This window comes from Tricharina praecox, assembly GCF_024521635.1.
Source record: "Tricharina praecox strain CBS 144465 chromosome Unknown BZA05scaffold_6, whole genome shotgun sequence".
Classification (NCBI taxonomy): Eukaryota; Fungi; Ascomycota; class Pezizomycetes; order Pezizales; family Pyronemataceae; genus Tricharina; species Tricharina praecox.
Window position 1 is genome coordinate 194,504 of NW_026250408.1, and position 16,223 is coordinate 210,726.

At 53.8% G+C, this 16,223-nt stretch overlaps 4 protein-coding genes across 4 annotated transcripts; all 4 read left to right on the top strand.

Annotated features, from left to right (window-relative positions):
• Window positions 1-1,432: 1,432 nt before the first annotated feature.
• BZA05DRAFT_334047 (uncharacterized protein) lies at window positions 1,433-1,879 on the top strand (the record flags this gene model as incomplete). Its single annotated transcript, XM_051480714.1, has 1 exon — window positions 1,433-1,879. A coding segment is annotated over one exon (447 nt), but the record flags the coding sequence as incomplete, so codon positions are not given.
• A 371-nt stretch (window positions 1,880-2,250) lies between these two features.
• On the top strand, window positions 2,251-3,255 carry BZA05DRAFT_416775 (uncharacterized protein; the record flags this gene model as incomplete). Its single annotated transcript, XM_051485426.1, has 4 exons — window positions 2,251-2,437; window positions 2,510-2,539; window positions 2,771-2,838; window positions 3,013-3,255. The coding sequence occupies 4 exons, from the start codon at window positions 2,251-2,253 to the stop codon at window positions 3,253-3,255; spliced, it is 528 nt and encodes a 175-aa protein (XP_051341486.1).
• A 1,829-nt stretch (window positions 3,256-5,084) lies between these two features.
• Window positions 5,085-6,044, top strand: BZA05DRAFT_333783 (uncharacterized protein; the record flags this gene model as incomplete). Its single annotated transcript, XM_051480700.1, has 3 exons — window positions 5,085-5,392; window positions 5,460-5,685; window positions 5,772-6,044. Coding segments are annotated over 3 exons (807 nt in total), but the record flags the coding sequence as incomplete, so codon positions are not given.
• Window positions 6,045-7,848: 1,804 nt separating this feature from the next.
• BZA05DRAFT_442845 (acyl-CoA N-acyltransferase) lies at window positions 7,849-8,589 on the top strand (the record flags this gene model as incomplete). The annotated part of the gene is made up of 2 exons (XM_051486800.1): window positions 7,849-8,143; window positions 8,204-8,589. 2 exons carry the CDS (start codon window positions 7,849-7,851, stop codon window positions 8,587-8,589), a joined length of 681 nt encoding a protein of 226 aa, XP_051341488.1.
• Window positions 8,590-16,223: the final 7,634 nt, after the last annotated feature.

Consider the following 16,223-nt stretch of genomic DNA (forward strand, 5'->3'; position numbering starts at 1 on the left):
TGATCCGATACACCATCGCGACGTCCTACCTTTCATATGCTATGTATGCCGGATGTCGACCGAGAATTCTCATCATCGTCACGTATCGCGCTCGCATCGAAGTCCGGCCCAGTCCGTCCGATCCAGTTCTGAATGTGGGAACGAGTGTAGGGATTATTCGACTAGTTAGCGCTGAGGCTTGATATTGAAGTTTTTGCTGTTGTTTTCTTTTGTATTGTTTATATTTTTTCTTTTACCAGTACCTAAGCAGTTCCCTTACCCATCTGCTGCTTCGATGAAATTATCGTCCACTCTATTCAACAATACGTATGGAAGAGATTGTACTCTAAGACGACGTTCGGTCCTGACAGGACCATGCCATGCCGAGTCAGTTCCAGGGTTCCCAGGTTGATGTCAAACTTTGGACGCCCGGAGACTTTCGCTGCAATAAGGTTCCCTGCGGATGACTCGAGACCGCGTGTCGACGCGAATATGGTTGCGCGGCGAGCAGTCGAGGCTCAGTGCCGTCGGAGAGGCCAACCTCGGAGTCTGAACTTGTCTGTATATAAAAGAGGCCTCGCCGCCGCTGGTCTTGTTGTGGTATCAAATGGATCATCTCTTCTCGTCTACCCAAGGATTCCAACAGTGGACGGCTGGCTGTTAGCTGGATCCTAGACCTTTACCAGCAGCGATTTTCAAAAGGAGCAAAGGTATAGAATGCCCGCTGTGGAGCTAAAAAGGTACTCGATCCCCTCGTCGTTACGCGATACCCTCGCTAGCCACAGCAAAGCTGCAGAAAAAACATTGTGCATCTTACGCGTCGACGCAACGAAGACAAGGCAACATGACAGAAAGTGATGTAGAAAAAGAATGCGCCCCGTTAATTTGTAGTACTATTATCGAAATAATTATGCTGAGGATTTTTTCGCATTTCTGATTGGAAGCAAAGTGACAGAGGTCTCGATCACATATCAAAACTGCTTAATGTCGCAAAAGACCACGAACAAATTCAAGCACTAGTATCCGCGTTGAAGACCGTACATCCAGTCGATCTATGTCTCATCGTCGACGGCATCTACATGTCAGTGCCGCAATCCGGCGAAGGGGAATGGGTGCGGTTCATGGAAGAGATTGCTTCGTTCATCGCCGGGCTGCAGGAGGGAAAGTTGGAAGTCAGGCTTCTGCTTACAAGCGGGCCACAGGTCGGAGTTAAGCTTTCTCTGGAGGGGGTGTCAGTTCGTTGTATTGAGTACGAAAAGGAACGAAAAGGTCCGATCACACACTCCGGGATCCCCGCATCATATATTCTAATTCCAGATATGCAGACTGTCTCAATGCTCTTCGCTTCGATAACACTCGTTACAGCAAAATATCAAGGGAGCATCGAGGCTCGTTGCAATGGTTATGGGCTCACCACCGGTACCGGAATTGATCCGCATCGGAAAGCTCCAGCCTCTTATATATCGGAGGGAAACCTGGGAGCGGAAAAAGCACTCTTGTCAAATATTTCAAAGACAATATCCTTGAACTGGAACCCGACGCGCGTTCAGCAACTATCGCCTCTTTCTTCTACAGCTTCAGGGAAGGCGAGCTCCAGAAGAGTCACCACAACATGCTTCGATCAATTCTTTACGATGTCCTCAGTCAAAATGAGTTCTTTTTCTACCACTTTCAGCGAGAGTACCGACTGTACCGTGACATGATGAGAGAGCGAGGCCGAGAAGACTGCGCGGAATGTCCTTACGAGTCTTTGAAGCGAGTTTTGCTCTCGTTGGGTGATCACCCCAGGACAGGACGGCTTTACTTTATCATCGATGCGGTCGATAAGTCTGACGAAGCTGACCGTCGTGCTATTCTCGACGTTTTTTTGACCTTTGTTCCAAGAAATGCTGCACCGTAAAGGTGGTTTTCGCAAGTCGACCAATTGCGGAGCTCGACCGGTGCATCAATTCACCCGAAGTCATATAGATGCAAGAAATGAACAAACCCGACATAGTCAACTGTGTGGGCTTATTTCTTGGCCCAAAGCTTGGATTCTCGGACGATATCCTTCAAAACGCGACGGAATACATAGTCGATCACTCGCAAGGAGTATTTCTGTGGGTTCGCCTAGTCAAAGAAGAACTGCTCAGATACTCGGAAACCGGTTGCTTCAAAGCGCAAATCTTTGGTTTCTTGGAAAGTCTGCCGACAGAGCTAGAAGGTCTCTATAACCGGATGCTCAAACAGTTGGACAGCGGTACAGAACGGGATATTGCGCATGGCATCAAGATGTTCCGCTTTATACTCTTTGGCCGCCAGTCACCTACAGTGGCCGAACTCCAACATGCACTTGCTGTTCCTGATGGTCCGTTTGCCGATGTCACCGAGAACTCCTTTCAGGACCGCATGATCATGGGAATCGAAAAACGAGTGATACATTGCGGCCGTAACTTCCTAGAAATCCAGGGACGTGATGGTATGTACATAAGTAAATACCTTGAGATTCAAATGTCCATTCCCAGAGCCCGACTGACACTCTCGGTAAAAGCCAGGGTTCAAGTCATGCACCAAACCGCCCGTGAGTTTCTCCTCCGGCCTAACGACTCCATGGTGACATCACGATTCACGAAAAACGCGAAAGATGCCCATATCTAGCTGGTCACTATCTGTATACGCTATCTCATTCTCTACGCCGCATACAAGGCACCAAGGGAAGCTTCAGCTGAGACTTGGAAGACGGACAAATTTGAGGCTTATGTCCGACATTTGGACAGTCGACCGCTCATAAACTATGTGCGGAGCTGCCTAGGAGCACATATGCAAGAGGTAGAAGGCTTTCCTGGTTTCGAAGATGTCTCCGCACTTGTTCCCGCGCTTGTACGTCAACTGACGCCTGGAAACTCCGTACAGCACTACAGTGGGCCGCCCTGAATGGACACGATGCCACGGTCCAGCTACTCCTCGAACGAGGAGCGAAAATCGAGGTGATTGAAGATGGCAATATGCATAGTGCGCTTCCTCTGGCTGCCCTTTATGGATACAAATCCACAGTTCGGTTGCTCCTCGACTAAGGCGCCAACATCGAAGCCACCGAATTTAAGCATACGGCACTACATTGGGCTGCTCATGAGGGGCATGCCGCCACGGTACAGTTACTGCTCGACCGGAGAGCCGATATCGAGGCCAGAAGCCCTTTCAACGAGACCGCGCTACATTGGGCTGCCAAGGGTAGTCACGCTGAAACGGTCCAGGTGCTCCTCGATCGAGGAGCAAATCCCGGAGCGGTGGACCTAGATCGCAAAACAGCGGTGCTGTGTGCCGTGGAAAACGAACATGAGCCTACGGTTGCGTTACTCACTGCCCGAGACCCTATTGTCCGAGCTGCTGCTGGGCATCGAGATCCGCGGCCCACGTGGAGCACCACTCCAACTAGCGGGAGCATCACTCTAACTAGCTACAATTCCCCCACCTTCTTCCTAGAACGCATGCGCGAGCCGTTATCGCTTCAACTAGTATACACCGAACCGAAAGCAAGAAGCCTTTCATCACCATCACCACCGGAATCGCCACTAATACGATATCTTTATCCGCATCGTACCATCCGTCGCTCGTACTCGCATCCGGCGAATATTTCACCTTCGTACATCGCGTTTAGTCCACCTTTTTTTGAAGGCTCACGCCAAAACTCAACCGCCGGAAGCATCATATCTTGGATTCAGAAAACCCATCGATTGCCGCATCCACGTTCTCAGAAGCTTCATGTACATAAGATCGGCAAGTAATGGGATTGCCTGGCAGGTGATATTTGGCTATGGCTGTGCAAAAAGAATAGGTTCGAAACAGGATGGGCAAGGTTCCGAGTGTCGCGGGTGTGTTCGATTAGGATCAAAGCTTCGAGCGGCGTTGCTTTGAGCTCTCCGGTGCTACTACAGGTTTTGGTAAGCTTTTGGGGGAGTTTGGGGTGTTCTTCTTTGGTTTAAACTTTCCGGAGGCTGTTTGATTTACCTACATGTACCAGTATTAGGTTTGGGTTTCGGTTATCTGTCATGGAGCTCCCTAGACGTCGATGTGTCCATTTCAAAGGACAAAGTCTACCCGAGTTTTCCTTACATCTTGGTCCCTATAGGTAGCTCGGGCATCGAGACAGAGCGGATATGGATAACCAGCCCAAACCGTCGGTGGGGGCCATCACCGAATGCTGCGGCAATTCGCTCCTCTCTAGACGCCTACATCCGACGAATTAAACCAGCTGGGCCTTGTGGAAGCCGAGATCCCATGAGATAGTCTAGGCGCGCACGAGTGATATTTCATTGCTGTATCTCTCTCTCGGGGTGTCAGTAAGCTTGTCGCGCGTGCCCCACACTTCAACTGTGCCCCCATCGACCTAATGGGGGTAATCGGTCATCTGCCTTTTCTAATACCTAGTCTCATCCGACTCGATTCTAGTAACAAGCTGGCTGCAGATTCATCATACCGACACTATAAAATCCAACCCCGTTTTGTGTGTCTTTATTTCTTTTATATTTTCCGTTGTGGCATTTGCAAGTACGTGAAAACAAATATCCACCTAGTTGTGCATAGTCCAACCAGCTGTGTTACATTTCGTGTCACATCTCCACGTTCGGAAATTCTGCATTACGGAATCCCATGCGAGGTCGGCCTCCAGTGAAGTAGCAGAGCCTCGTGGTCTGGCCTTCTGGAGTATCCCCGCTTTCTGTCCCTCACCTTCAGTAGCCGTCGCCACGAAACGTTTCGATTCCACGACGCGACCCAAAACGCGAACCTTAGAAATACCAGGGGCTTCGCCTAGTTACGTCACAGTCGCTTCTATCGGCGATGCCTAAGCGACCAAGCGATGACCTTGAAGTCCGTAGAGATTATCTTCATCCTTGGCCGAAACCGAAGAGGCGCCGGACGCCTCGTCTATTCCCATAAACACATTGTCTAGACGTCGAAGAAGTCCTCGAAATCCGAACCAAACGTCGAGGTCACCGGAGCCTCGTGATCCCGCCTGTACGTATACGGTAGAAGTGCCTCCTATCGAGTGTCATAATTCGGAAATTTCAGCCACCGCGACCAAGGCACGTATCATCGATCGGATCGCGGGTGCGGCGCCGAAGTGTTTTCGGATATCTGCCGTCCCACGAGATTGGAGCGATAGTGACTTGCGTGCTGCCCTTCAAGCTATCGATGGGTCTTTGAGCGACCAAGACTACGAACTATCACTCTACCCTACGTGTTGCGACTTGGATCAGACCGCGTTGCTGAATTTTCGCACCTTCACCGAATACTTTCTCGACTTTGACGGCAAGGAAACTAGATACGAGCGGATTCCCAAAACGGCTAGGAGGGCAGAAGTGGATCTTGTCATCGACTGCCATTTCGACGACTTGACACCGTTGAACGTCCCGAGCGACAACATTATCGCCGAGTTGGTGCACCTTTCCTCGCCGCCGCCGTTAGAATGATTGACGTAACTAACATTGGGCGTCTCTTAGCGTAGTCGCAGTGACCGGTCTCGCCGGCCATGCGTTTGATTCCTGGCGCAGCCGCAAAACTCGCCGTATGTGGCTAACAGACTTCTTGCCGCTAGACGTCAAGAACATCAGGATCATGACCTACGGCTACGATAGCAGTCTCGGAACTCGCGAGTCCTCCATGAAAATGGTCGACTACAGAAGTCACTTCATCCAACAGCTCAAGAATTCTAGAGGCGATGCAAAAGTACGTGATGTATGTTTACAATAGCTGACTTCGATAGCCAAGGTGCGCGCTGGTTGACGTACATACGTGATTGTTGTTACAATTAGGACCGGCCGATCATATTTATAGGGCACAGCCTTGGGGGTATTTTAATTTTACAGGTACATCCATACGGGAGCACGGGGATCTTGACATTTGTTGATCTTGGACAACAAGAATGGCTAGAATCCATCTGCCACCCTCCCGGCTCTAAATACTCCTGCTCTTCTGACCGTATTTATGCCACTTCCAGGCATTGGCCGATTCCCATCGCAATCCTCTTCACAGGTCTATCCTGGACGCAACTCAAGGGACATTCCTTTTCGGAACGCCACACTTAGGACTTCGAGTCGACGAATTACACGAGATGGTGGAGGCTGACTCGGCCGACTCGGGTCCAGGCGGGCAAAAGGCGACCTTCCTCGCGCAGCTGAGGGAAGGCTCGGACTTTCTCGTCACCCAGAAGGAGGATCTTTGCCGTGTATGGGAGCAATTCAAACATCAAATTATCACCTTCTACGAGACGATGGAAACAGCGACGGTCAAGCAGGTGACCACGCACATATATATGCCTCGACTGATGTTGTTACTACAACCGCTGATGTCATGCAGTCGGCGGAATCTGGAAAGTTTTCTCGAGATGGGACAAGGCTATGATGGTCCCCAGTTATTCCGCTCGGTTATTTTTGTCGTCGGAACATCGGCTGCTGGTGAACAGAAACCATACGGATATGGTCAAGTTTGAATCCAGGGCGGACTCGACATAACAATCGGTGGTGAATCACATGAATGCCTGCCTCGGCGATCTGCGATCTTTGGACGGTTTGCAACAGTCTCCACGTGTGAAGTTAGAGCGCATCTGAGATTTCCAGTGAGTTAATGTTTTGGACTTCTGTTACCTGTATTTACTAGTACTCTTGTGTCCGACCACCTTGGGTATGCGTCCGGGAAGTTTTCGTGAACCGAAGATGGAGAGTCGGGCCGCGGCCCTTGATTCGGAATCTCTACATCTACGAGATGGCCAAGCACCTGCGAGTGATACCGACATTATGTCCAAATCTGAGGATATCAGTTGCCTGAGCGCAAGCTACAATGTGGAAACCATCAATCGAAGCGCATTCTCCTACCCTTTTAATATGGCCCCGTCTGAATGATTACTTTAACGCCATCGCGCCAGGTTTCGGATCTCCAGGTCACGACAAATCCACCCGGCTCTGGAGTCCAGAGTCGGGACACCGCCCTTCTGTTACTCTGTTATTAGTCGTGACGTCTGTGATCTGGGTCCACGGCCCAGACGACTTCTTTCACGTGCTCTCTTGGCGATTTGGTTCGAGCCAACCGATTCCGAACACTAATCCTCGAGTGACGCATTCAATGCGGAGATGAAAAAACTGCGGTCATGAACTATGACTCATCGCGTATGGTTTCTGATCAGAATAATATGGATCTAGCTTTTAACATCATTCAAACACTTCTACGGGATATGCATCGAAGGGAATCGGGTTTATGCCGTAGGCATGGGCTGGCCGCTGGCCCCAGCAGACACGGAATCAAATCTGCTTCATCCATACTTCGAGGAGGTTCCTGTTCCTATTCCCGCTGATTGTCGGTTCCAATACGAGTAGTTATACTCTCTACCCTAGATTTACTCATCACTAACAGCGTCTTTGCAACCCTGACAAACCAACCCAGCCACCAAGTTGATCGCAACCGAGAGTGATATCCCATGATTAAGCCTACTGACATCATCCCTGACACCTGTTAGTCCATCGGCTAACCCATTGAGGACAATGATGAGCCCCGCTCTTGCCCAGCATGGCATGTCGCTCGAGAAGCGGGCGTTCGCTAACCCTCGCCATCAAAGCCAGGATCGCACACGCGAGCTCAGCGGTTCTCTCCGTCAGCTATGACAAGATCAGATGAATCCCTCTCCCGCGAGCATCCCCAGTGAGGCTAGCCTCCGTCCCCCATAGGTACGTATACCCCCCCAAGTGCACTGGGAGATAGGTAGCTACCCCACCAGCTCACGTACGCCACCTCCCAGTCCTCCTCGCAAACAGTCCATGGACGCGAGGCCACGCAGCCATAAAGCCGCAGCCCTCCCAGGACCGATGTGACAACCGCACCCACACATCCACCGCGACCATGCACGTCCGCGCCGCCGTCCGCGCCGACATCCCGACGCTTGCCAGCGTCTACGCACGCGCTTTCCACGACGACCAGCTCTTCTCCGCGCTGCACCCGCGCCGCAACGAGTTCCCCGAAGACTTCACCGCCTCCTTCGCGCGCACCTTCCAGACGCTGTTCTGCACGCGCAACGTGCTGATCCTTGTCGCCGCCGACGAGTCGTCCAACAACGGCGTTGCCGGTGTAGGCGTGTGGGTTCGCGATGGCACGCTGGGCGGGAAGGATATCAACCCCCGCGCCGGACTGCTGCTCGGTGTGTGCCCACCCACTCCACCACTGCGCGCGCGCCCGAATCTCATGTAGTGGTTGACAGACGTCGAGTTTGGTCTTCGCGCGCTTTTCGCGCGCATCTTCCCGCCGAACGATCGCTCCGGGGCCCCCGAGGTGCGCGCAGAGTTCGATAGGGCGTTTGCGCGCATCGGTGCTAAAGACGAGTTGATACCGCCCGCAAGATGGCACCTCAAGTACCTCGGCGTCGATCCTGCGTTCCAGCGCCGCGGCGTGGGCGCCATCCTTGTCAGTGCTGGCGTGGACAGGGCCCGCGAGGAGGGCGTACCCGCTATGCTCGAGGCCAGCCCGAATGGGAAGAACTTGTACGAGAAGCTGGGGTTCAGGGTTGTGGGCGAGATGGTGCTGGAAAACACAGGCGTCGGCGGGCCGGTCATGAGGTGGGACCCGCCCGAGGCGCCGGTGGAGTAGGATGGCAATCCCACATGGGACGTGCGGGATCTGTAGGGACGGTTTTTTTTTGGCTATTTTTCGTTGGCTTGCGTTTTTTGTACAATCTACAGTCTGCTTGGAAATGCATGAGGTAGCTCTTTTCTCTGGGATTCGCGTGTGGCCTGACACGATGTATGACACGAAGGCAATCTGACTCTATACGTACTTTTCACACGATTGAGGCTCTAGAAAAACTCACCCTCGCGTGGAGAGCGCCTAGGACGCTCGCTCCCGGAGCTCTGCGTCCACTGGCTCGCTGGTATGTTCGAGGTCGTACCACCCGGGAGACCAGCGGCGCCTCCCCACCCACGGCCGGACGTACCGCTGGAGTGGGAAGTGTTGTACGCGTATCCACCGGCATCACCGAACGGTCCCGGCGACGTGGAAACGGCGCCCGCGCGAGCCGCAGCCGGCAAGCGGTTATCGTCCTCCTCCTGCTGTCTCCTCCTCCCGCGAGCGGGCGGATCAGCGAAGGGATCAGCCTCATCCCGCATGTCCGGCGGAGTCGCACAGTCAAGAACCGCACCGGGAGCCGTCAGCGGCGCCCGCGCTTTCAAAGTCCTCAACAACCTCCTGACACGATGCGCGTCCAGCCCAGCCTCATCCACGAAGCACCTGCGCTCCACGAGATCGATCCGCTCCATCCATATCGGCAGCCAGTTAACGACGGCGCTACGGTCGCGCCGCCACAGCAGCTCCCCGGCGACGAGCGCAAACAGCGCCTCGTTGCTGCGGATCACGCGCGCCACCGTGCAGCCGTCGCAGCTGTCGGGCGAGTGCAGCAGCGCGCGGTAGTAGTGTAGCAGCCGCTCGGCGGCGTCGATATCGCGGGCCCTGAGAGGGGGGTGCGAGGGGGCGCGCGCGAGCGCGAGGGCGGTGGCTAGGAGGTCGGATTTGTTGGTTGATAGTGAGTGCAGGCGCGAGGAGAGCGAGCTCAGAAGCGTGCTGTTGAAGATCCGGTGGGCGGTGCAGAGCGTTCGGTCGCTGGGCTGGCGGTGGTCCCGTTGGAGCTTTGTTGGGAGGTGCTGCGCGCTGCGCGGATGCTGGAGCGTGAAGGTCACGCTGCGGCGCTCGGGGTCGCTCAGGGGTGACATCAACAACGGAGGACAGAAGTTTCTGCCACGGCGCGCTGCGGGGCCATTCCGTTATATAAGTACTTGCGTACGTACAAGATCAAAGGCTGTGAGTGTGAGTGTCGTTCACACTCACATTCACACCCACATTGTGAACCTCCATCGTCCGGTTGCCTTCATCTTGAACGGTCTGGGCTTCTCCCCGATGGCTGTTCTTTGTGCTATGTACAAGGTACCAGCCAGTAGAAGGAACTACCCCATACCTTCGGTATAAGCCATCGAACTTGGTGGCCGCCAAATTTCCATCCTAAGAGTTATGCGGGTCTCGATGGCGATAGCGAATACTCCTGCGGTGCCACGCAGACTTTGAAAATCCCACTCCTTGCAGAAAAACGAGTGATATCGCATGCAGAGCACGAACCAGGTCAGATGAGCGGTGTGGCCGATCAATGGACATACACCGTGCCTACTGTCCAGCGCAGGTAGGAGTGGGCAGTTGGCACCCGCCACCTTCCTTTATTGTCTTTCCAGTATCCATATCCGGCAGACCTCAACGGTAGAATTCCCCGAGTCTGAATGATGGGGCGCCTAGCTGTCTGTCTTTGGGTTACGCATACGAGTAGGTGGAGTACCTACGGCTCGTGGACCGTCGTGACGGGTTGCTTGCACGGATAGCCTTGGGTCTAGGGTATTTACAAGACATGCGGCAATGGTGCATTTGCAATGGATAGGCGTGCTGTCTTTATTGTTCGTTTCAAACGCAGACAGCGTTGTGGCGCCGGGGCTTCTCCTTCGCGGGGGCTGGCACCAACCACTTTATAACCATCAAATTCCTGTATCTAGAACGGAAAAAACCCCGCGTGGTCCAGTGGTCAAGGGCCACGCAATCGACGAGGGGAGTTGAGGGAAAGTCCCCGGTTCAAAACCGGGTAAATGCCTTATGTATTCAGCTCTTGGGGTTTCCAAGCCACCCGCCGGGGGTGGTGATAGTTTTTTGTTTTTGGCGTCGTGGCGGAGAGCACTGGTTAGATATCACTCGGTAGGAATTGTCACGTGACATGCTTTACGCTGCCGGCTGTGGGGCGAGGGAAGGGAGAAAGCAAAACGTACGGCAAGGATCCGACTGACGTCGTTCCCACGGAATATAGTGGGGTGAAAGCGGCCGAAGCGCTACCAACGCAGCAGGCTACGTGCTTAGGCAATTGTTTCTCCCGATGTTTGTGACCAGCCATTTGGCCGAATCGTTTCTATACACGATGCTACAGTCTACTACATACGTTCCCCCGAAAGCCGGCATATCTGCGTGCGCTCGCGCCCCCCATAACCAGAGCATAGAAAACCTCAGCGTGATGAAAGGGTGCATTTTTGCTATACGTCCATTGATCGTGATGGTATCCAGATACCCAGTCGTGTTGCTGCTCAGTACTGGTCCAGTATATCTGCTGCATTTGTTGATCCGTCGTGCTGAGGTTGCTGAGGTTGCTGAGGTTGCTGAGGTCGCGGGTACGTGATCCCGTTTGTTGAGTTTATTGAGTTTGCTGATCTGCTGTGCGGCCTGCTTTACGTCCGCACTCCCTCCCCACACAGTTCCCTGACTGCTGACTGCTGCTGGGTCCGTTGGTATCCGCCGCGTGCGTTGTCCGGTTGGTGTGTCCAGTTGGTCCCCAGGTTCCCAATTTGCATCAGCCCACGTTGTCACTGCCAAGGTATTGAAACCAAGATGTGGCGTATGGACGAATGTTGATCATGTATGGCTTTCCGATCCGTGCCGCGCTGGTGGTGTGGTGGTCCTAGGAGCTGCGCGAGGATGGCTCTTTTCTTTTTTGTTGCCCAAGGCCGGTGGTGGTGGTGATTGTAAGGAAGAGGAAGAGGAAGAGGAATGGGAAGAGAAAGGAGGAAGGTAAGTAGAGTGTGTGTTACAAAGAAGGAGCCCTAGTGCTTTCCTTCAAAGGGGTCGAGAGTTCCCCTCACCAGCCAGCAGAACGACCCTTCAAATATCAGGGGTGGTGACGGTTTTTGTTTTTGGCGTGGTGACGCAAGGAGGGAGCACTGGTTAGATATCACTCGGTAAATATGTCACGTGACACGCCTTACGCTGCCGCCGGCTGTGGAGGCGAGAGAAGCCAGCAAGCAAAACGTACGGTGAGGAACCCAGGTCCCCCTACACAGGAGGTAAGATGAAATACCTATGAATCAGGACTGGAAGATGGCGCGGTATTCCCGACTTCTGACACGTTTGTTTCAGCAGCAGCGGCAGTATCTACAAATCCCCCAACATTCTCACGGATCCGGGCAAGTCCTTGACATCGCCATGGTGGTCTTCTCTTCTCTCCTCTGCTCTGTTCGTACATGCCGAACCCCGTATCCGAACCTCGTATCCGGCGGCGGCGGCGAATTCGTCTCGGCCCCGGCGCTTATCGCCCACTGTGCAGACTGCGTGATGCACGCCCCGCACGCCCCCCGCAGATGGAAAAAGAAAAAGCAATATCTTCACCCCACTCCGCGCCCCCCCGCGGAAATCATATGCAGAGTAGACTTTGCTAGAGTACCGTATGTAGAGGAGTGTAAGTATGTAGCTGGTGAGCCCTTACATGCCGACCAGAATGCCGGTATCGAGCTGTAGCTGTAGCTGATGATAGCTCTTGATAAGGGTTCTTTTTCTTTTCTTTTTTTCCCGGGCTCCTGGAGGCGGGGATGGGGTGGGGATGGGGGAGGGTGGTATATTCGCTACCGGAGATGGGTGATATCACCTCCTTAGGTACATCGTATGTACAACGTGATGAATCCGTTTCCAAAAGGAAACATTCACATGTTTCAACTTTCTCCGCACCACCTACCTATCTGTCCGTCCCATTTTCGTCCGTTCTCTGATAGCTTCTCTGATAACCGTGTCTTGTGCCGTCTGCGGAGCTGGAGAACACCGAACTGGTCTGGTCTGGATTACTCACTCGACACGGCTATGTATTATTGCGTGCGCTGCACGGCATAGATAACCTACATACGCAGAAGTGTGTAGTAGCAGAAGCAGAAGCAGAGGCGGCCCGAATCCTTAGTGCGGCAGTTCAGTTGCGTCCAGGCCGGCGAGCTCGAAGTCGAGCTCCAGCGTGAAGAGTCAAGACGATAAGAGCCCGAAGTTTGCCATCTGGCACTTGTATTTACTCTATTCTATTCGCGATACCGGTTATCGCGGTGAGTGGTCGGAGTACCACTTTAAAACGGTTTAATTTCCACATGCGTCGCGGTGCAGGCCGAGATGCGGCGATGCGAGTGAGATTGTGTGCGGCGACTGGTCCGGACCGGTTCCATCTGGTCGGGGGGGTGGGGAGCGTTTACTCCGAGTCTATCGATGCATATCGATATCGAACCGGTCTCGGCTACGTGGGTACTGAGGGACGGGGGAGTAGGGGCGGCTTGGTGTCGTCGGCGGGCGCCGAAGAGAGGAGACCTTATTGAGACCTGGTGGGACCTGTGCGTTATGGAGGTGGGACGCGATGCAGACCCGATGCGGATCGTTGAACGTTGAACTTTTTCTGTTGGCACTGTTTCTGTTCTTGCTGTTTGTCGCTTTGTCTCTTGTCCATCACACTCATCACACTCATCATCCTGTGTGTACATCATTACCTATCATCGACCGAGAATTCTGGTTGAATTGATCACGCTTTTGTATCTCACCCATTTTGGGTCTCTCAGTATCCTCTCGAGCATCGCTACCTATCCCATCGCCGCTACAGCGCTCGGCGGCGGCAGCGGCGGCGGCACTTCAGCGACATGACATGTTTTTCTGCAGGTGACTTTCTGCAGGCGAAGCTCGAGCACGTTGCATGCGAAAGTGCGGCCTCGACTGCCATGCTCTACTATAGCATCTACTCTATCACGGTCCAATGCGATGATTCTCAAACGAAAAAGCAAGTGCGACCGCTCGACCGTCGAACCGACTAGGTACACACCGCCGCCCGACCGCCCGCCAATGCCCGTGCACCTCCAGATCTGCAGCATGATCGCCGCGCTTCGGCAGCAACCAATGCCATCGCGAGACAAACGTGGCCAGCCGGTAGTTGATCCGGGGTCGCTGCACGTATATACGGCCGATGTTCCGACCCGCTCCGAACATCTCGCCTCTTCATCTCGGCAAAAAAAAAAGATTCTTTCGCTCGTCGGTTTGATGAGCGGGCGGCCGACAAATCGGACGGTGCCGCGCCGTTTGCTTCTATTTGCAATACGTGAGACCGCTCCCAGTCAATCTCGGACCTGCAGCTAACTGTCGCTGCGGAATATAGTGGGTACATAGACGGCCAATGGAGATGGACATCTCATAACTATCTACATACTCAACGGCCTCATTGGCGAGTGCGGTACGGTACGGTAGAGTACAATACGTACGTAGCGGTGGGAGTTGATATTTGCAGCTGCAGAATAAAGTGCCGTATACCTACAGTGTCTACCTATGGTATGTACCCGACGGGTGGCCTTTCTTCCCTTCTCCATACCTCCACACCTACCCAGAGTACCTCATGTACTAACTGACCTCCGCTTCCCAACGCGGAGAACTCTCGCCATTTCATAGATTCAACACGCGTAAAGTAGATTCGGCACCTCAGGAACACTCTTCTCCCCACCTCGGAACCGCGAGTGTTTCTCGCGACGGCGAACCGAAACAGGAAACCCCAGCCCATTCCTCTATTGGCCGATCGCCTCGACGGCATCCCAATAATTTCCCTTGCACCTGCGGCCTGCACCCTGCGGCCCTGCGGGCCTGCGCAGAAGACTCGAGACTCGAGGCGAGTGCGAAAGGTATGGGGCGTGATTGGACCGAACCACCCAATTGCTGGGGGACGAAGTGGCCTGCGGCCTGCGGGGGCACTGGGCACAGTGGCGTTGACCAGGTAACTAGCGGTACGCACCGGATAATCCACCCTAGAGTCCACTCTACTATTTACTACCATAGTTACGAGTACTATTCTGCGTACCGTACTGCGCTGACTTTTGCCCTCTCTGGAGTCTGGAGTCTGGATTATATACCTACATCCAGGTATGAGGTAAACTATGCGCACCGTTCGCGCGCCTAATCTTTTCACCCCCAAATGTTTTACTCTACTCTACCGGTGCTCTACTGGGTATCTATCTCACAACCTCGTTGGTTTCAGCTAAAACTCCCCCCCCCCCCTCCTCCCCGCCTCCGCAGCCAATCACCCGACCAACCAACCGACTATCCTCCATGTCTCGGATTCCAAGTTTTCCGTCCATTTTTTCGATGCAAGCTTGCAGCCGCCGAGTGGGAGGAATGGGAGGAGGCCAATCGCGCCGTCGCCACCGCGATGGAATGTCTCTGCGTGCGAGATAGGATGTTCTCTGGCATTCTGCTGCAGTTTCTTGCAGAGGTTGCGTGCATGTGTGCATGTTGCAGGTGTGCAGAGTACATGCCCACTACGGTACTATTACGGTACTCTATGATGCAGGCAGGCAGGCTGGCAGGTCTGGCCCACACGGTACCTACTTCACTACTTGCGTACTCTACTCTACCGTAGAGTATCGACATGTGTGGAGTACCTAGATAGCCCGGCGCATGCAAACACCCCACGGCGAGTGTCTTGTTTCCTCTATTCGGCGCTGGGTGGGCACTTTGGGTGGGTGGCTCGTCTACTATGTTCTCCCGCAAACACGAGCGCAAGGGGGGGTGTCAGCCGGTGCCAGTTGGGGGGATCATCCCATCCATCAGCTGCAGCGAAGGAAGGAAACTCGGGAAAGGGAAAGGAAAAGGTGCCTGCAAGCTCGGATAAGCCGACGCGTTGAGAAGGAGCGTAATTTCACGAGTGCGTACTCTACATACTCCAGAGTGCTTTTTCTTCTTCTTTCGGCGGATGGATGAAGGAGATGGGAGATGCGAGAAGGGAAGGGAGAGCTTCCTTCGTCAGGAGACACATCTCCAGTTCCCGTCCAGTTCCCATCCATCCAGGGGCCCAGCATCCTCCGGTTTTTGTTCGTGCATCATCCCGCAGCATCGTCCAGTGCTCTCCCCAGCTCGGTGTACTCCATGCAGCTGTCGGAATTTCTTTGCCAGAACAGAACAACTCACCCTCTCTAGGCTGGTTCGCGTTTGACTACTGCTCTAGTTCTAGAAAACAGCGTCGCTTTCCCCCTTGCGAAGCGGACGCATTCGAAGCTCCACCCCTCCTCCTCTCGCACGACCGACCGAGACCGAGGCGACCACCACACCGACAAACAGACAGACACAGGACGCATAGTACATATGGGTAAGTGAGCACGAGTCCGCGAACGACCGACCGAACGAAGGAACGACAGCTAGTTGCGCGACACGACACGACGATGGCGACCTCGATGGCGACAATACTGTTGGCGACGATACCGACGACTACGACGACGATCGTGGCGCCGCCCGTTTACGACGACACGATGACGATGACGACATTACCGCGCGGCGACTACAAATCGCGAAGCCTGAGTCGCGATGATGGTGGTGATGAGGTGCGCGCGCTTCCTTTCCTCCTCCTCTACTTTGCGATGTCGATGTTCTTCTCGGCA